Source organism: Micromesistius poutassou, assembly GCF_964030765.1.
Source record: "Micromesistius poutassou genome assembly, chromosome: 19".
Taxonomy (NCBI): Eukaryota; Metazoa; Chordata; class Actinopteri; order Gadiformes; family Gadidae; genus Micromesistius; species Micromesistius poutassou.
In genome coordinates, this window is record NC_140289.1 from 14390905 (window position 1) to 14411360 (window position 20456).

At 51.7% G+C, this 20456-nt stretch overlaps 2 protein-coding genes across 4 annotated transcripts in view; one reads left to right on the plus strand and one right to left on the minus strand.

The window, feature by feature from the left end:
* The first annotated feature begins 162 nt into the window (after window positions 1-162).
* Window positions 163-14689, plus strand: mideasa (mitotic deacetylase associated SANT domain protein a). Of its 3 annotated transcripts, none has more exons than XM_084484106.1 (13): window positions 163-281; window positions 1213-3076; window positions 4670-4906; window positions 5506-5935; window positions 6762-6828; window positions 7319-7464; window positions 7582-7685; window positions 7839-7914; window positions 8436-8524; window positions 9882-10022; window positions 10278-10373; window positions 12789-12967; window positions 13539-14689. In XM_084484106.1, the coding sequence occupies exons 2-13, from the start codon at window positions 1460-1462 to the stop codon at window positions 13921-13923; spliced, it is 3567 nt and encodes a 1188-aa protein (XP_084340232.1). In that variant the 5' UTR covers window positions 163-281; window positions 1213-1459; the 3' UTR covers window positions 13924-14689. The 3 variants fall into 3 exon arrangements, with proteins under 3 accessions (XP_084340232.1, XP_084340231.1, XP_084340233.1); XM_084484105.1 differs by having other exon boundaries at window positions 281-759; XM_084484107.1 differs by lacking the exon at window positions 163-281 and adding an exon at window positions 285-359.
* A 2059-nt stretch (window positions 14690-16748) lies between these two features.
* Window positions 16749-20456, minus strand: part of LOC311364354 (uncharacterized protein) — a gene marked incomplete at both ends in the record, with an annotated part of 9075 nt that continues 5367 nt past the window's right edge. Inside the window, 3 exons of the mRNA XM_084484329.1 lie at window positions 16749-17297; window positions 17715-17843; window positions 18515-19401. Coding sequence (XP_084340455.1) covers window positions 16749-17297; window positions 17715-17843; window positions 18515-19401 — 1565 coding nt within the window. The remainder of the gene's footprint in view (window positions 17298-17714; window positions 17844-18514; window positions 19402-20456) is intronic.

Genomic DNA, 20456 nt, shown 5'->3' on the forward strand with positions numbered 1-20456 from the left:
TGTTGCTGCTATGTGGCTGTTGAGAAACCAAACCCAAAGTATTTTACTCATGTGTACTTGTACAATAAGATATTCCAGTAAGTAAGTAATTCAGATTCAGGTTCTGGTTCTGCTAATAATAACAACCCCGTTTACGGGCCACTGTGTCAGGGAAACAAACGTATACGGATGTGGAGAGAGGCGTGGCCGAATGTGGAGAGAGGCGTGGTCAAACGTGGAGAGAGGCGTGGTCAAACCCCCGGATCGGGTCACACTGTGTGTGTGCGGTGGAGCTGTTTGGGGTGAGGCGATGCGTTCGATTATGCAGATTTCTGCGTATTTTGCAAAATGTTTCCAATGTTCGTATTTATATGAAATAAGTAAGTCACCGGGGCGGATCGATTGCGTCACGTTTCGATGAACGCGAGTACGTCGTTGCATGCATAAAGAAACTGACACTGTCACTGCGTGCTTCCCTCGCTGAAGGGGGTGAAAGTTGTGTTAGACATGTTTTCCTGGTAGTGTTTTCTTTTTACGGACGTACAGAGTGCAACATTATAACTTCATTGTTAATCGCGCGATTGATCCGTTCTTATTATGAAACGCATTTCGTCATGATCTCAACGCAGGGAGATCCTCAACTCGAGGGAAAGTTCGACTTTTGTTATGACATTTGTTGCGCACACTCCCGTCATGGAGCTGCATGCTGTCGACTCTGATCGAAACCAAAGTTGCAGTTCCGTGGAACTCGTGGAATGCCTCTGTGCAACATTGAGAAAGGTACACGCTCTGTGTTAAGTTACACTTCGTTTATTAGTTGGATTCACCGTGCACACGTTCTATATTGAGACCACTCTTGATGTTAGGACTACATATATTCTTGACTTTCGCTTGTCTGATCCTAAGCGGTTGGACGTTTCCTGTATGTGCCAAAGTGCAGCGTTGCACAGCGGCCGTCTCACTGTCGTATCCAAAACTTGGAGCTTAAACTTCGTGCTTAAACTTTGTGTATTTGATTAAAGAGAAAATGGGAGATCTAGCGGCTTTTGCGCACGATTTGTAGTCATCTCGAGGATACTTATATGTCCACGTAATTTTTCCTTTCTTATTAAGGGGGGGGGGGGGGGGAGATTTGTAGAGGCCTCAATTTTCCACCTCGTTGCCGACAATTGGAAACCCTTTTTCCTCATATCAATGGGAAAACAATGTCACTTATTTTTTTTTCCTTTAAAGGTCCAAGGCCCTTACTCGGAGTAACGGAGATGGACAGCAGACCTCAGATGTGATTTTGGACGGAGGGGTGTGTGCTCTCCACCCTTGGTCGTTTCCTTTGGGATTTATATTTCCTCCCGAGTACCTCGGTTCACACAATTAAACAAAGCAAGACAGAACTCCTTCCCGGGACGTCGGGGGGCCTTGCACAGGCCACAACCCCGGAACTGCTCAGAATTTGCTATTTTCCCAGTGGCAGAGCATCACTATGAGCCTTCCTGTTCAACATAAAGTGAGTACTGACAAGAGTGGCCGGCCAAGGGCTGCCGTCATGAAAGAGGCTGTGCAGTCCTCCCAGGATAACTATTATGGGATTGCTCCCCCTGCTCTGGAGTCAAACCTTAACGATTCTGGGAGCAGCGCTGGGATTTACAACCCAGACAAAGGGGCACAAGGTCGCCTCCACTACCAGCAGGCCGCCCCAGTAAAGTGGATGCACCAGGACCCCCTGCAGGGCTCTGGCTGGTCTCAGGACGCCCCAGTCCCCACTTGGGGGCCAAACTTTACTACCTACCCAGGTGGAGTTAGGGGCCAGACAGCGTTCCATAAAGGGGGCCACGATGTGGGGGGTGTGCAGATGGGGGCCGCGGAGGCTCAGCCCCCCGGATCTGTGGAGGTTTACAGAGAGGTCCCTCAGGTGTATGCCCAGGCCCAGGTCCAGGCCCAGGTCCAGGCCCAGGTCCAGGCCCAGGTCCAGGCCCAGGTCCAGGCCCAGGCCCAGGTGAGGGGACTGGAGTGGCACCAGGCTCAGCTCCAGACCTTTCAACAACATGGCAATAAAGGGGTAGACATCCAGGGTCAGCCCCACACTGCCTCCCACAACATGCCTGGCTCCGTGCTGCAGCCCTTCCAGACGACCTTCAGGCCTGCCAAGCAACAGCAGTTCCCCCCTGGATATTACCCTGTGTTCAACAAGGCCCTGCCTGGCCTCGGCTACACAGAGCAACCTAAGAGCCAACACCAGCTCCTCCAGCAACAGCTGCAACAGCAGCAGCAGCAGCAGCAGCAGCAGCAGCAGCAACATCAACAAATGCACCACCAGCAGCAGCAGCAGCAACAACTGCATCATCGCCATGTGCTACAACAGCAGCAGCATGTGCAGCAACATGTGCAACAACAGCACCAAATGCAGCAGCAGCAGCAGCAGCATCAAATACAGCAGCAACACATGCAGCAGATGCAGCAGCAGTATGAACAGCAACAGCGGAGGCAACAGCTCCAACAAATGCACCAACAGCAGCAGCAGCAGCAGCAGCAGCAGCAGAAACAGCAGCAGCAGCTACAGCCACAACACGTTGCCCCGCCAGAGACGGTGCATTTGCAGGGGCAGCAGAAGCCGACCCAGAACTTCCAGTCCTACCAGTCCCCCGAGCACGGCGCGTCCGCCGCCGGCGCTCAGAAAGAAACCTTCCAAGCGGCGGGCGGCGCGGGTCAGCGGCAGGACGCGGAGGTCCACTCCAGCGGCGGCGACTCCTCGGCCACGGTGGAGCTGTCCCCCGACAAGGTGCTGTGCTCCAAGCCCCCGAGCGGGGCTGGAGCCGGGGCGGCGGGCGGGGCCGGGGCGGCGGGCGGCTCCAGCGTCCCGCCACGCCGCTCCCGACGCCTCTCCAGGGACGGGCAGTCCCCGGGCGCCTACGAGCCCTGGACCCCCCCGCCGCCACCGCTCTCCAAGAACGGGCTGCCGGCGGGGGCGGAGGGACAGCTGACCACCGGGGGCGTGATCCAGAGCACCCGGCGCAGGAGGCGGGCGTCCAAGGAGATCAACCTGGAGACCCTCGCCCAGCAGGCGTCAGAGCGGGAGTCCCTGCCCCCCCGGGGCGGCAAGGTAAGGAGAACAATGCGCTTAATTAGTGTGTTCATTGTGGCTGGTGTTATAGCGTACCCTGATGTGATACTGCACGTTTTAGTGTTTCTCTGCGGGGTGCCTCTCTGGAAAACTCGTTTTAAATCAGTCCCATGAAACCAGTAAAGGCATGTGCTCCTTATTCCACCAGCACCACATCTGTGAGATCTTTCTTTGTTGTCTAGTTAACGTTCTGCTCCACAAGGACACATCTGATATTGCATACATGAGGAGATAGTAAACGTATATGGTTATATTGGAGGGGGGGGGAATTAAAAAACGTTCTTCAAACCATTTATTATCTTAATGAGACGATGGTAAAGCCGTCTTGTTTGCCACCAGCCCAAGAAAGAGAAAGAGGAAGAGGCCTGTTTCAAATGCAGAACTTTGTATGGACCAAACCTTTTCCCCGAGCCTGGTGATTCATTTGTTTAATGCGTTGCAGCTGTCAGCTGTCATGCTTTTCTTTTCATTGAAACTGGTATGACTGAAACTACAACTGTCTTCATGGAATAATTCTAGAATCATTATTGAGTGAATTGCTCTTATTTTTGTTTCCATTACTGCCATGAACGTTTACCTCCTTACAGAAGTCATGCAACATGGAAGCTCCAGGTCTGGAGGACTAGACCTCTTCCCCCAAATAGTTGTCAATAGTTCAGTCAGTGCACTTGAACAAAACTATTGTGAACAAGATATTTCTTGCGCACACTTTCTTATTGACGCACGTTCTGTCGCCAGTCATTCAGCACAGCGGGGTAATGCAAAAAGCATACGTGTGTGTGTGTGTGTGTGTGTGTGTGTGTGTGTGTGTGTGTGTGTGTGTGTGTGTGTGTGTGTGTGTGTGTGTGTGTGTGTGCGCACTCCTGTGTTCCGCTGCTGTGACATGTCTGCACACCTCCACATTCCTCAGGCTCTTCGCAATGGTTGTGCAGAGCCCTGGGAGGGGCCCTAGGAGGGGCCCTGGGAGGGGCCCTGGGTGGCGTCAGCCCTGCCCAGTCCGACTCCCACGCACACTGCCCCGCTGCTGCCTCCAAAAAAACGGGTTTTCATTGAGTGGCGATGGAACAAAGCAGAGTCTCCTCAAGACAAGTGGAATAGGAATAGAGTTCTTAATGTGTTATCTTTATGTATTGTTCAATTTGTTGTAGTTAGGACTGGGAAGGATTAATCAGAGGTTGCGCTGAAGATTGAAGAGGCTTCTTTTTTTTTTGTCGTTCTTGTGTTGTACGCGGACCGCCGGTGTGGTTTCTTTTGATTTGTTCTCCGTCGGAGAGTCCGACTGCGCTATTATATCCTGCACGGTTGGCACGAATTGATTCCGCAATCCACAATTGAAGTAATGATGATCACAACAGTGCAACTGTTACTTTAATGTTGTACTGTGTACATTGTGAACTGTGTATATAGTGTGTGTTAATAAACGCACAACAACACCATTATGAAATAGTGCAAATGAAAAAGAACCACTTTCTTCCCATCTTCCCCTTTTGCGTCCTCCTCCTCTGACTCTGCCTTCTCATCCCTTAATGCACTTCCTCAATCTTCTCCTTCTTCCTCCTTTTGTTTCCAAAGCTGGGGGAGGACGGGGTCCCCGCGGCCAAGCAGGCGGGCGGCATGGGGCCCCTGGTCATCCCCGTGTCGGTGCCCGTGTCCGGGGCTCAGGGGACCCTGGGGAGCCCCTGGAGAGGGAGGCTGGACCCGGGCGACCACCACCACCACCAGCGGCCCGCCCACAGCGACCACAAGCTGTCCGTCATCGTGGCCCGCCGCCGCTCCCTGAGGGGCTCGCTCTCGGAGAGCTCGGCTCAGGTGGGAGGAGGTCACCTTGGTTCAGTGTCTCACTAGGACCCAACAGGGGTCCTCGTCTCTGTGTGGTCGTGTGTGTCGGGGGGGATCACCTCGTGAGATGCGGGCGGGATCTTGGTTGGCTGAGCACTAAGCAAACAGGCGTACAAACAATGCTAATGCTAATGGACGCAAAGTCCCTGTATCCCTCAACGAACTGCCACTCAAAATGTTGTCTAAAAATACGGCCCGTGATTGCGTTTAGTGTATGTTAATTAATCATTTGACATTCCCTGGTTAAGGCGTATTCTGGTGTAAAACTAAATAATCTTCTTAACTTTAGTTTCCTGTAAATGGCTCAGAAATGTTTAATCGTTTTTTTAACGCTATTGAGAACCAAATACTTCCATGGTCTTTAAGTTTCTCTTGGCCTTGGTTTCCCTGCTCTAGAGTATAACGACCCCCCTAGTGAGAGCCCAGGTATTCACCTGTACTCCGTCAGGTATTCACCTGTACTCCGTCGTCAGTGTATCCTCCTGCCTCTCCTCTGCCCTCCTCCGCCCTCCAACGCCCTCCAACGTTCTCCAACGTTCTCCAACGTTCTCCAACGTTCTCCTCCGCAGGACGACGACGACCACGAGGCCCGGGCCAAGGGCCGGTCGAAGCGCCCGCGGCCGGAGCCCCTCTTCATCCCGCCGCCCAAGCTGTCCACCTACATCGCGCCCTCCGTCTACTCCAGCATCACGCCCTACCAGAGCCACCTGCGCTCGCCTGTCCGCAGCCTGCCCGACCACCCGCTGGCGCTGCCCCCCTACACGCCGCCCCCCATCCTGTCGCCGGTGCGCGGCGGCTCGGGCCTCTACTTCTCCACCTTCCTGTCCAACATCGCCGCGGGCAACCAGGGCGGCCCGCCCCCGCCGCTGCTGCTGCCGCCGTCGTCGACGGCGACCCTGCCGCCGCCGCCGCTGACCCTGGCGCCGCCCACCCTGGCGCCGCCCACCCTGGCGCCGCCGGCCACGCCCAAGTCGTCGGCACGCAGCCTCCTGCGCTCCGGTGAGTGTCGCCATGGCAACCGCATCTCCCCCCCCCCCGCTACGCCTCCCCTCTTGGTGCTTGGGGATCTGAAATGTCTGAAAGGAACGGCTCTGTTCACATGAGTTATTAACTACTTACTGAGATAGGGAGATAGTGGTATTGGTTTTATTGCTGTACAGATATAAGATAGATGGATATGAAGGGCGTCAGGTTAGGTTTTTTCAGATTCTGTTTGCTGCCATCTACTTTGTGATTTGTAAAGCCATGCTGGTTGTCGATAAATGTGTCCTATAAAGATTTTGAATGTATAAATATACAGAATGAAAAAAACAAAACTGTTTGTATATTATATTTTGTATTCATATATTATTAATGATTTTGAATCATTAATTATTGAAGAGTGTGTGTGTGTGTGTGTGTGTGTGTGTGTGTGTGTGTGTGTGTGTGTGTGTGTGTGTGTGTGTGTGTGTGTGTGTGTGTGTGTGTGTGTGTGTGTGTGTGTGTGTGTGTGTGTGTGTGTATGTATGTATGTATGTATGTATGTATGTATGTATGTATGTATGTATGTATGTATGTATGTATGTATGTATGTATGTATGTATGTATGTATGTATGTATGTATGTATGTATGTATGTATGTATGTATGTATGTATGTATGTATGTATATATATATACACATACAAAAAAAAAATTATATATATATATAATTTTTTTTTAACCATGGGAACTAGTCTCAGGGATGGTCCACTTGACCTTCCCCAGACTGGTATCTGGGTGACTGGGTGTTGGTTCCAGACCCTAGGGATGTGTCTAAATGGGCTGCCTCCTTTCTGTGTTCTCCAGTCAGTTCAGACCGCACGCCGCCAGTCCTGCCTTTGATTACCGATGCAACAGCTGTCAGCTTTGACCCGTGAGTTGTCACCAGTCAATACAACGAAACCCCCCCCCCCCCCCCCCCCCCCCCTCCCCCCTCTGAGACTAGAAGACCTGAGATCTGGTAGATGACTACAGGGTCCAAGTTTGCAGCACAAGTATAGTACCACAAAGTAGCGCACAATACGGTTGGTAACATGATGTCGAAATATGTTTGGTAACACGATGACGCAACATCCACACAATGCTGCACTATGCTAAGTGTGTGTGTGTGTGTGTGTGTGTGTGTGTGTGTGTGTGTGTGCGTGTGCGTGCGTGCGTGCGTGCGTGCACGCTTGTGTGTATGTGTGCGCAGGCGTGCGCGCGCGTGTGTATGTGTGCGCAGTGTGTGTGTGCGCGTGCACGTGTGTCAGAGAACAACTAGAGTCAGAATCAATCACGGTGATCAGGTCCATTAGTGAACAGCTCTGTAGTCAGTCCGCTGCCCCCCCACTGAGCCCTTCACTGAGGACGCTTTCTTGCGGCAGGCGCATCAACATCGGCCAGCAGTACCAGGCTGAGGTCCCCGAGCTGCTGCAGGACCCCGGCCAGCAGCAGCAGGACCCGCACCGCGCTGACCTGCTGTGGCTGCCCCAGGCGGAGCCGCCCGGCCACCAGGACGAGACCGACTACCGTGAGTAGCTTAGCGGTAGCATCTTAGCGTAAGGATGTCATCATGTCGTTATCTTATCGTTTTGCCATCGTTCTCTCTCCACCCCCCCCCCCCCCGTCTGCTGTCATCTGGACCCAGTGGAGGACTTCATGAGCCTGGCCTGTTCCAGCGTGCTCCGGGGCGGGGGGACCAATCAGGAGCTGGCGCTACACTGTTTGCATCAATGCGGAGGGAACGTCCTTGTGAGTCGTTGGACCCGTAGCTCTTCTCCTCTTAAAGGGGCTGTTGTGATTCAGTTCTTTTGTATTTGGTGAACTGGTCTGATTGTTATGCAGCTGCGTTTTTATTTCTCCTTAACGGTTAAATAATCCATTTTGTTGCCTTTTCTCCTTAAGGAAACACTGAAACATTTACTGCAGGACCAGCCGGTCTTCCCCAAAGGCCATCACATGGCCGACTATCACTACTCAGGTAAGAAGGCGTGTGTCGTGGTTAACTGGACTCACCGTGTAGGCCTGTACGCCTTAGAAGAAGACACCCAGGTTCGCTACAAGGCTCCTCTGCTCTTATTCCGTTCCCTCTCTTCAACAAGCCACTTTACTGTGAAACGCTGCCATAAAAACACACATTAAGAAGAGCACACATGTTGACTTAGTGGGAAGAAGCAGTGTGGTCAGCCTCATGTCTCCTAAACATTAACCTGCTCGGGGCCCTCTCCCTGAGAGCCCTCCCCCTCCTGCACACAACAGCCTCTCTCCTACCACATTAAGAGCGCACTGACAGAGCAGGCCTCTGCTGACCAACAGCCCCTCTCCTCCCACATTAAGAGCGCACTGACAGAGCAGGCCTCTGCTGACCAACAGCCCCTCTCCTCCCACATTAAGAGCGCACTGACAGAGCAGGCCTCTGCTGACCAACAGCCCCTCTCCTACCACATTAAGAGCGCACTGACAGAGCAGGCCTCTGCTGACTGCCGCTGTGTTTCCGCTCAGGATCAGATTGTTGGACTGCAGCAGAGAAGCGCTACTTCAACAAGGGGATCTCTGCCTACAGGAAGGACTTCTTCATGGTGCAGAAACTGGTATGCGCACGCGTTTTTTCTCGCTTGTTATTATGTCTTTTAAATCACTGTCCCCTCGATTCACTGTTTGTTATGTCTAAAATCGCTATGGCTACCTAATACCTTTATGGCCCCACTTTAACGTCGTCACTTTTAGATGGCACATGTGTATTGTTTGTCTATATACAGTCTATTCACTGGATACTGCCAAGTACTTAAAGAAAAGTTTGTTTTTTCTGTGTTTTCTATGTAAAATGGCCGATCAAAATTGAGAGCATATGCATCATTTTTGCTTGGCTTTTAACTTAACTAAGTTTTAAACCCTTTATACATACAAAAAAGTACAAGTCAGATTCAGCTAATGCTCATTAGTAATGGTAAAGGACTAAAGGTGATCTGTAAACATGTAAACGCCTCCTGTTCATAAATGAGAATCGATTTGATGTGAACGTTAGTTAGTTTATTAGTTTCCCCTTAGGGAAATTCTTTTTCACAGTTTCCCTCTGTCATTCCGAATGTGGTTTCCGTTGAAGCCACTCAGTGCCTGGTATTAAAGAAAACGTTTTGTAACATTACAAAAGACGGCTTGGCAATGAAGGCGAAACCTGTGTCAATGCAGTATCAGGGGTTGATATAGCCACTGTCAACCAAAATCTGAATCATGTCACGTTTAACAAGATTAAAGTGATAGTAACCTAATAGTATAGGTTATAAGGCAGTTTGGGCAAGCGCACAGTGAGCAGTGCCACCGAGGACTGGCTCAGGTCTAGATGGACGTGTTTTGTACACGCACCTCAGAAAACCTACACACATCTACAGCCACGTCTCATGGACGTCTCTGTCAACCCTCAAGAGCTGTATCGCCACAATCTTAAATCAACAAGACTTAATTTAACATAACCTGTGACTGCGTTCTGACGCACACTCAGTCTGCAGTTATTCTACAGCCTCTGCAACAAATGTAGCCCTATATTATGAATATTCTTATTAATACTCATTTAATAATGATTATTGTTGTATAAAATGAGAGAGTTATATTATTACCACTGTTATATCCGTCTGCATCACAGTATAATATTAACGTCATCTTTAAACATAGAAAAGTTGTTGAAACTCGTTCATTTGTAAACTAAAGGAACATTGGCCAAACATCGTCGCTGTTTTCGCTTTGACCAACCGACGCACGACTCGAACGACGAGAGCAGACGGCTCGTACGCTCGGAGTGCTCCCCAAACGGCCGTACGAACCGCTAGGGCAGACATCTGTGCGTACAGGCGGTTGCTGCCTGCGTGTGATTGGTCAGAACAGAGAAACGGCAGCAGCGCTGCTAAACGGCCCAAATAAATGACGTGTGACTTTCTCTGGATGACTCTGAAGGTGCAGACGAAGACGGTGTGCCAGTGCGTGGAGTTCTACTACACCTTTAAGAAGCAGATCAAGATGGGTCGCAACGGGGCCCCCACCTACGGCCCTCCAGATTCACCCGAGAAGAGTGCGGAGGCCGCGGCGGACATTAAGGTAGATTTTGGCACGCTAACAGCTAAAAAAAACAAACACTGGTTTTAGATTTAATGAAAGTGTGAGCCTATCCCTGTACAGACATAATCTAAGTTACACACATTTATAGTGAGTCCAACTTGCTTTGTAAACACTGTCCCCACAGTGCTTGTGACAAGATGGAGAAAACTTGTTTTTGGTTAAAAAAATAATAATAATAATTCAAATATTTCTTCTAATCATGGACTTTGTGCACGGTGTGTCCCTCGTGCACAGCTGGAACGGGAGGACCAAAGGGACAGAGACTCCTACGATCAGATCCACGATGGCGGCCTGGCACGGGTCACTCAGTCGCTCCAAGCCCATGATTATGTAAGTGCACCAGCTGCGCCTCGTCTGGCGTTGAGCTTCTGATTGGCTCCAAAAGGTCATCTCTCGGCATCCGAGCAGGCCATACAAAGTCTGCTCTCATTCAGCACGCGGCCTCAACCTTTTTTAAGAGCCCTCGAGGTAGCTCAGCTACGCAAAATGGTTGAGTCTGCATTAGCGACGATTAAAGAAAAGGATATTTATCAAATTGCCCTGAAACATACTGTTGTTTGCACAAGGAAACATTGCAATTGAAATAAGATAAGATAAGATAGTCCTTAATTAATCCCCCTTAGGAGAAAATCACCAGCGGTACAGTGGGAGTTGTTGTCGTGGTTGTGCTGTCCTTGTTGGTACATGGCTACTCCGTCCTGAAACATGTTGAAAAGCCTCTCCGTGGTTCTGCTCCTCCGCTGCGGCTCTGTGCGGTGGTTCACTGTGCTACCCTGTGCCGTACCAGAATGAGGGATTGGTTTAAGAACAGGAGACGTGGAACGGGAGGTACTGCCTGTTACTGCAACTGGAAACCCTCCCTCTACCAGGAAGCTCCATGATTCATGGTTTAGGGTGTTGTTATGAGTGCACTTTTAGTAGAGATCGACAGAACGCATTCTTTGTAATATTGTGTCAATCTGTCAAAAGGAAAAACCAGCTTATCTGGTTGGGAAACGAGAACGCTTCACTCCCTTTGAGGCCCCTTGTGTACCCTGACACACACATGGAGATATACATCTATCTGTATCATTTGATATTACTTTGTTACTAATAATAAAGCAATCTTGAGTGTGGAGCGACTCTTAGGATCCGCGGGCCAAGCCTGGCGATGTTAACTGAACCAAATCACTGAACCAATGGCACTAAGGTGGGGCAGACGGAGAGGAGAACCCAGGTCCGGTTCCCTCAGTGATCACCGATAGAGCCACGTTGACCTGGACCAGTGCTCTGCTGCTTCAGAGTGCTTCTTGCAGACTTTGTGCTGCACAATTGAATGTTGCTGCATTTGGTTTAGACACTGAAAAGCGTCGTCACATGTTTCACAAGACATGTATCAGTGAGGCGCGTGTGCATGGTGTTTAACGACAGGGTTTAGTCATGATGACAGCCGCGTGTAATCAGACCCCACGGCTCCACGACTCCACACAGACTGTTTGATTTCAGAGGTGTTTTCTATTACTTAACGTACATTAGCTTATATTATAGCATGTTAGGCCGACGGTAGCCTCTGTGTTCTGTCAAACTGAATGCAGTTGCTGACCTGAAGGCACATGCACGTTGTCCTCGTGTTGTGAACAGATAAGTTGCCTTGGCGTTCATTTAGCGGAGGCGCGTCGCCCACTCACAGACTTTTGACTTCCTCAACATGAAGGAAGTAGAATTAGAAGAAGATGATATCTTAATCGCCTCCTACCCTTTTTATTAGTTCCAAGTTCAACGTGCACGTTGCGCAGGGCAAAGTGCTCTGTGTGTGTGTGTGTGTGTGTGTGTGTGTGTGTGTGTGTGTGTGTGTGTGTGTGTGTGTGTGTGTGTGTGTGTGTGTGTGTGTGTGTGTGTGTGTGTGTGTGTGTGTGTGTGTGTGTGTGTGTGTGTGTGTGTGGTTTTATAAGGGGGAGCGGAGACGTTGCATTCAAAGTACGTGCTTGGGGCTGGCCGGCACGGACAGGTGAACAACATCAGACAACGAGAGGCATCCAGGGAGTTGTATTCAGATTGGTTTGGAAAACAAGTTTTGCCTGCGTAGTAAAATAGCTGCATCCCTTGTGTGTGTCTGTGTGTGAAGTAGGGCTGTCAAAATTGCTCAAAAATGACGTTCAAATATTACCCCTAAAAAAAACGCATATAATTCAAACTATTTGAATATCTATATTTGCACATTATGTCAATGACTCGCATTACGTCAATAACGGGACAAACTAACACGAGACATAACTACTTGTATAGGTAGTTTATTTAAGTTTAAACATATTTGACAACATATTACCTACACAAAAATAAGTAAATGAACTAATGGCCAAGACCGCTTGCTCTCTTTTTCTCTCTCTCTGACAACAACAATAAACAAATGCTGAGTGCTGATCAAGAGTTTTGTGCGAGCAATTTAAGGTCCCGACTCTTGTCCCAAACACGGCAGGCTTCATTCAGTGACTGAAACAAATCTAACATTAACTGAAGTGCAGTGCGGCCACTCGCAAAGCAGACAGCCGCGCTGGGTGTGTGTGTTTGTGTTTTTCCACATTTGAATATTAATTTTCACCTTCGAATGTCTGTTTTTAAAAACTATTGGAATATATATTCAAATTTAGAACATTCGTTGACAGCCCTAGAGTGAAGCTGGCGAGGCTGCACGGCTGGTGTCTCTACAGCTGGTTATATGATCCCCCCCCCCCCCCCCCCCCCCCCCCCCCCCCTCCCAATGCACAGGCGGGCTCCATGGTGATGATGGAGAGGCTGGAGGGCCTGAAGAAGGCCGCCCACCCCCAGGCCCACCCCGCGCCCGCCCCCCGCAAGCCCCGCCCAGAGACGGCCGGCAGGAAGAGCCGCGCCCCCTCCAAACCCTCCCAGGACCCCGAGGGGGTCTTCCCCTGCAAGAAGTGCAGCAGGTGTGTGTGTGTGTGTGTGTGTGTGTGTGTGTGTGTGTGTGTGTGTGTGTGTGTGTGTGTGTGTGTGTAGTGATGCTGCGTATACCAAACACTGTCCATTTTAAATGTTCAATAATTAAAAATCACAAACTAAATAGTGAACCACTCCTACTATTTAACATACACGTGGATTTACGGTTACACGCCACTAGAGGGCAGAACGTTCACACAAAACCTCCGTGAAGAGCCGTGACAGCAAGGCCACTCCTCACACACTGCGGGGAAACTCTTTCCAACACACAGAGCCACTTTGGACCTTTCTACTCCTGCCGCAGTTTAAAACCTGCGCTCATGTTTATCAGATCCACACGACGTACGTCCAGCCTGGACCTACAGAGGGTGGTGGACGTGTTTCAGACAGTCCCTGAATATTGGATCTATGTCCTCATAAAGTGTCCAGAGGACCATCGGTAACGGTGAAGCCTTGTCTTGAAGGCTGAGCGGCCTCTAGCGTCACCCCTAGCCTCACACCCCTCTCTCCCTCCCTCTCTCTCTCCCTCCCACCCCCCCCCCCCCCCGCCCCCCTCTGCAGGGTGTTCACCAAGGTGAAGAGCCGCAGCGCCCACATGAAGAGCCACGCCGAGCAGGAGAAGAAGGCGGCCGCCCTGCGCCTCAGGGAGCAGGAGGAGGAGCAGCGGACCGCCGCCGCCGCTGCCGCCGCCACCACCGCCGCCGCCGCCGCCCAGGCCAGGAAGGAGGAGGAGGTGGAGGAGGAGGAGGAGGAGCAGGAGGAGGTGGAGGTCCAGGCGGGCGCCGCAGTGGCCTCGGCCACAGCCATAGCGACAGCGGTAGCCCTAGCGGCGCCCGGGGGCGGGGACAGCGTGGAAGGGACCCCGGGGGCGGAGCCAGAGGAGGCCAGCAGCAGCAGGGAGGAGTCGTCGGAGCCGGAGGACGAGGACGATAAGGACTGGCAATGAGAGAGAGAGAGAGAGAGAGAGAGAGGGAGAGAGGGAGAGAGAGAGAGAGAGAGAGAGAGAGAGAGAGAGAGAGAGAGAGAGAGAGAGAGAGAGAGAGAGAGGGAGAGAGGGAGAGAGGGAGAGAGAGAGGCCCACAGCACTGGGACGGTTGTGGAGTCAGGCTGTGGTCCGGCGGTGGCTATGGTTAGCTTGCTATTGCACATGCCATGGAATCACACTCCTACAGTTTTAAGACTAATTTGTATCTATTTTAACTTTTACAACGGGAATTCTATATATATATATATATATGGAGGTATTTTTGTTGATGAAAAATAGGTTTACTGGTATACTGTTCACTTCTGCTTTTGCCAAAACATGCCGTTTGTGTGTACTGTTTATTTAATTGAAATGATCAAAATATTACTTTTTCATCGTCAGACGCACTTATGTTTTTTGTAACATGTTTTATAAGGAAACATAATCAGGGGATTTCTTTTTTGTCTTTTTACCCGGAACAAGATTTTTCTACTTTAATACCATAAACATTTGTCCGATATTTGTGTTTGAATATCCTAAAGAAAATGCTGATGTTATTTTTATGTTCTCTAAGTCGGTTGCACAGTTATTCTTCTATTAAGGGGCCTTAAAATAGATGTTTAATGTACAAAAAAAAGTATATGTATTAAAGTCCATATATTTATGATTGTTTTGTTCTACCAATCACATCAGATACATTCTGAACCGTGGACGTTTCTCTTGATCTGCCTCCTGTATCGGATTAAAGGGTAGAAGCAGTGAGTTTGTGTGTGAGTCAACGATCACCTGGACCGAGGTACGTCCATGATGGATGATGGGTCATGGTACCCTGGAAATCGAGTTCTCGCGAGAGAACATTTTCAATTTGCTCAGCGAGTCACTCTGGGAACGAGCAATATACTCACTCCCCGATGCTCCTCTCCCAGAACACTAACCAATCACATCGGTGTATCTGATATAGGCGGGCCAAAAGCGTTGATGTTTTACCGACCGGATACGGCAAGAGTCTTATCTATTGGTTAGCTCCGCTGGTCTGGATACGTCACCCCTTGTATTCTTCTGATTGGTCGTAGTGTTATCCAATTGCGTGCAGTGATATTTTCAAATGCATGCTTGGGGCCGCCCCTCGAGTCGGGCCGTTTTCATCACTCGTTGCCAGACCCTACAGCTTTCTAGATGTGGGTCTGCATTTCCAGGCTAGGGTCATGGTCACCTTCTGATTGTAGTAGAGCGGCTATGCAAAATATGCAGTTTCCTATGTGTGTTTATATGTGTATATATATATGGAGACTGGGCAGCCATCATTTTACTGGACCATTGCACCTCACATAGGCCTACATATATGTAATAGCCTACTTGCCTTTGCCTGCAGTCCCTCATAGTTTTCAATAACAATATTCAAAGTAAAAAAAAAGTTTTTCTTTTATATTATATTTGAACTCTGTTCAACTAAAAGCGTGTCTCAGTCATCTTGTGTGTGTTTGAAACAATTCCTTCATTAACATGACAGTCCACTTGCCATGCTGCTGCCACGACTACTTCCTCCAGGGCCTCTGTGTGTACGTCCACCCACGGGGCCCCTGCTGTGTGTATGTCCATCCACGGGGCCCCTGCTGTGTGTACGTCCATCCACGGGGCCCCTGCTGTATGTACGTCCATCCACGGGGCCCCTGCTGCTCCACGGGCCCTCGGCTCCCTCATGTTCTCCTTGGTGCCTCAAACTACATGCGTCCACATTAGGCCTGGGCGACATGGCTGAAAGACTTCACAAATCACGATATAACTTCATCATATTGATCGGTAGCGTTAACTATTGATAATTTTAATGATGTAAAAAGACTAGGAATTAACATGCTGCATTTAAACACTTCTGTTTAACACTTAATATGACCTGCCACTGTTCTTCATTGATAAATACTCCAAAGTCGATACAACAATGAAGTATGGCCTGTATCATAGCATATTAGGCATACTGTCATACGGAATGCAGGGAATGCAGATGCTGGCATCTTCACATGTTGTTCCATACCAAGGTATCTTCACAAGCCATCTGAGTCACATGAATTAATCATTTTAATCTAAGAGGCATCTTCCTACACAGCGTGAAGGTGTCTGTACTCAAGCGCTGTTGACTAAGTTTCATTTAGCTTTTCTGGAGGGTGTTGTTCACATTGAAACTCACAGACGTGGGAATTCATCAGAATAATGTGGAGTGTGTGCTCACTCTGAGTAGTGAGTAGTGAGTAGTACGCTCAGAAACAAGATCCCACGCCCACATGGTTGAATGAATCGCAGCCTGAAACTATCATTCTGCCCACTGCCAAAGGCTTCATCGTTATCCTGAATCTGATATTAGTCATGATTCTGATATTATCTACAGATGTTCATTCTTGTTCATGAACGCATTAGAGATGTGGTCATGAATTATGACCACAATAAGGAGGAGCACTCATTTTTTAAATCCACATCTCGTTTACTTAAGGAAGAGTTCACAGCAATACAAAATACCAGAAAAACACAAAAATCCCTGTGGGTGAAAATATCCCAACTCTGTCTTTATAAAATAACGATTCATATTAAACCCTGCAATAAATTAACAACGAGTAGAAAAAAAAACACATCATCAGAGCAATGGGGTCTCGGACAATGACCACTGTTACATTAAAGGCTACTTCTTCACAGCAACGGTTGTCAAGGCATTCTGGCATTCATGAGAAGTCTTTCACAGAGCGAGGTAATAGATGATCTGATTGGTGGACGAGCTCTTCGCCCTGCCCCCGGGGGGGGGGGGGGGGGGGCTCAGGGACTCAGGGACACGCCGCCGACTCCCGCTTGACCTCCGGCGGGTAGAAGGAGGCGTTGGCGGCGGGGGCGTCCCGGCACCCCAACTCCTCCACCGTCGCCCTGTAGCAGATCATCTCCAGCGCGCCGCCCCCTCCCCCTCCCCCTGCCGCGCACGCCGCCCGCACCAGGCCCACCACGTCCACGCCCTGCAGCCCGCCGTCCGCCGCCAGCGCCTCCAGCCTCTCGGCCGCCTCGCTGAGGTCGAAGCGCTGGAGCTCGCCGTCCACGCGCCGCAGCTCCTCCGGCGGCGGCGGCGGGACGCGGCGCGGGGGCGGGGCCAGGGGGCAGAAGCCCTGCAGGTGCACCCGCAGGCTGCAGTGGTGCAGGTAGGCCCGCGGGCAGTGGGGGCAGCGGTGGGGGCGCTCCCCGCTGTGCAGCCGCCGGTGCAGCTTGAGGTGGACGTACTGGGTGAAGCGCGCCGGGCAGGCCTTGCACTGGTACGGCCGCTCGCCCGAGTGCAGCCGCTGGTGGGTCTTGAGGTTGCTGGTGCTGCTGAAGCGCTTGTGGCAGACCTTCATGGGGAGGGGGGGGGGGGGGGTTCAGAGGGTCATAAGGGTGCTACGGATCATTTTTGAGGGGTGTCCTCAGACATGTACGTGGCTGTACACTTACATGTACATTTAGGGCATTTAGCAGACGCTTTTATCCAAAACGACTTACAATAAGTACATTTGTCATAAGAAGTGAAACTATATGTCGCCGTCGGTACAGTAAAGATGTTCATAAAACCAAGTGCAAGTACTAACAATAGCCAGGCTGACCCCATTCCCCGTACACAGCAGTGATAGCTAGCTACTGCAGATGCTACACAACTAAGTACATGCTACACAACACGCAAGCACAACACAATTAAGTACATGCTACACAATTAGGTACAACTTCTACGTGGCGGATGTCTTTAAGGTGGAGGTGTCTGGGGGCGTACCTACCTTGCACTGGTGCGGTTTCTCCCCGGTGTGCACCAGGAAGTGTTTCTGCAGGTGGGCCAGCTGGGTGAAGTCCTTGGTGCACGTCTGGCACCGGAAGGGCCGCTCGCCGCTGTGCACGCGCAGGTGGACCTGCCACAGAGCGCTCCGTTAAGCAGCCTGACTTAGGCCCTGTCCCATTTCTCCCCCCTTAATACCTCCACTTGGTTTGGAGTGCCCTCAACAGTAAATCTTCCACTTCGTTTTAAGCCTGCATCGGACCTCACTACGTTTTGAGGGTTGATTATAAGGTCAAAATAGCACTCCCCCTTGCTCCCTACGGTAATGGGACACGCTACCCCTGCACGAGAACGCGCAAAATCTAGGGTTAGGGCAAAGATCTAGGGTTAGGGGAGGTATTGGGACGGGGCCTTAAACTCACTACTCGCTGGTATCAGCTTGCTGTGAGCTAGCTTTGTGTTTATTTTTTTTTTCTTACTACTACAATAGTTTACCTATTTATATTAAATATAAAGTAGCCCTAATGACAGCAAGGAGCGTGAAAAATCAATACGTAAGTATTCATACTTGCAAACCAAACCCAAACTAACAAAGTTGACTTCGTTTTGGTTTAGGTTCACTAAATACTACTAACATAGACTTCTTATGAATCACAAAGTACATCTTAATGCTAGGTACTTGAAAAGTCAACGCATTAGTATACATGCTTTCCTACCAGAGTCAAAACGGAGCATTATTTGGCAGTGGGTCATTCTTGACTGATCGTCGTGTTTGATCCCCGACCTCTGAGCGACAGAACTCACCTTGAGGTTGGACAGCTGGCCAAACACCTTGCGGCACACGTTGCACTCGTAGCGAATCTTCCCGTTCTGCCTGGTGAGCGGGTAGGCCAGGGTCTTGTAGCCGGCGGCCCCTCCTGCCTTGCTCTTCCGCAGGTCCAGGGCGTCCTCTGCCTCCCCCTGGCGGCGGACCCCCTGCATGGCGGCGGTGGGCTTTGAGGGGAGGCGGTCCCCGGAGGCCCCCGTGCCCTCCGGCGGGGACGCGCCCCGGGGCCAACAGGAGGACGGGTCGTCCGGCCCTCGGAGGGGGGCGGCCCCCGGCGCCGTGTCCTCAACCCCGCCGCCGCCGCCGCCGCCGCCGCCGTCACGCCTGAGGTAGTTTGTCCTGCCGAACGCGGGCGTGTGGCGGCGGTCCGCGCTGCCGCCGCCGCCGGGCACTAGGACCACGGGGTCCGCCTGTTTGGGCTCCGACGGGGCAAAGGCAAAGGCCAGTTCTTGGGCTCCGGCGGAGGACGGACGCGAGGGCGGGGCGCGGCCGTAGCGGTCCGAGGCCGGCGGCGGCGGCGGAGGGGGCGTGTCTCTGTAGAGGAGGTAGGGCAGGCAGAGCGGGCCGTGGGGCAGCAGGTAGGGGCCGTACCTCAGGCCGGCGTAGAGGCGGGGGGCCGCGCCGCCGGGCCCGTCCTCGCGGCGACGCTTCGGGGCAAAGTGCGCCTCCGGCGACCGGCCGGCGGCGGCGGAGGGGGGGGCCTGGGGCGCGGCGTACGGGGGGGACGCGCGGGGGCCGGGGGAGGGGCGGCGGAGCAGCGGCCGCAGCGGGGGCTGGATGACGCCGGGGGAGGGGCGTGGCGGCTCCTCGCGGAGGATCTCTGAGACGGTGTGGCCCCGCCGGCCCACCGCCCTCTTGGAGACCTCTGTGGGGGGGGGGGGGGGGGGGGGGGAGAGGAGGGGGGGGGACATGTTATAGACCTCTGAAGAATAAGTCCCGCCTCCGAGGCTCCGGTTCCCTCGGTCAAATGTCTATCTGAAGTAACATCTGAAATAACATGTTTGGGTTTATGAATGATCGTACATAACAAACTCTGTAGGCGGCGAGAAGTGACAGCTGCGTCACGTTTTGAACTACACACTTTTTCCATCTAGTTTCCTTTTCGTGTTTTTGGATCGTCGGTGCCGTTAAAGAGGTAAACGATTATTAATGCTACTTTAACGCCACCGACAACCCAAAAAGCCGGTTGAAACCAGGTGGAAACGGTTGTAGACGTTGAAAACGTGACGCAGCTTTTACTTCTCCGCCGGAGGGAACCGGAGCCTCGGAGGCGGGACTTCCGAGGTCTGCGCGGTACGAGACGCGGCGGGCCGCTGGGGAAATGCAACTGGTGTCGTCAGCACCAGAGGAGCCGGCTTAATGACAGGACGAGACAGCAGGATGACAGCCCTGTGGTCTCCTCTGACAGCCTCTGTCGCTCTGCTGCTGCCCTCGGCAGGAAGACCCAACCTGCTGCCGGGGCCTCGTGAAACCTCAAGAAGCACCGCTCTGACGTGTGTGTGTGCGTGTGTGTGCGTGTGTGTGTGTCTGTGTTGCAGTCCTCCACATCTAAACCTGCACGGTCACACACACTAAAGACCGGCGCCTGCATGTTGAAGATAACGCCCGGCCGTGACGGCAGACGCAGCGTTAAGGACGGACACACACACACACACACGTTTGTCTTTCATCGGAACGAAACACAAATAAAGACGACGTTCCTTCAGTTCAATCAATCGTCCGTCTTGAAGGAACTTCCGTAAATCAGCCGAGCCCCCCCGGCGCGACACAGCCCGGTGTGTGTTGAGTGGCGTGCCCCCCCCCCGCCCCCTCCCCCCTCCCCCCCCCCCCCCTAAGTGCAGGGCTCTGGGGCCAACGGCCGGCCTGCCGCAAGCAGAGAGACATCAGTCAGTCTGGGGCCGCCCTGGCAGGAAGTGCAGG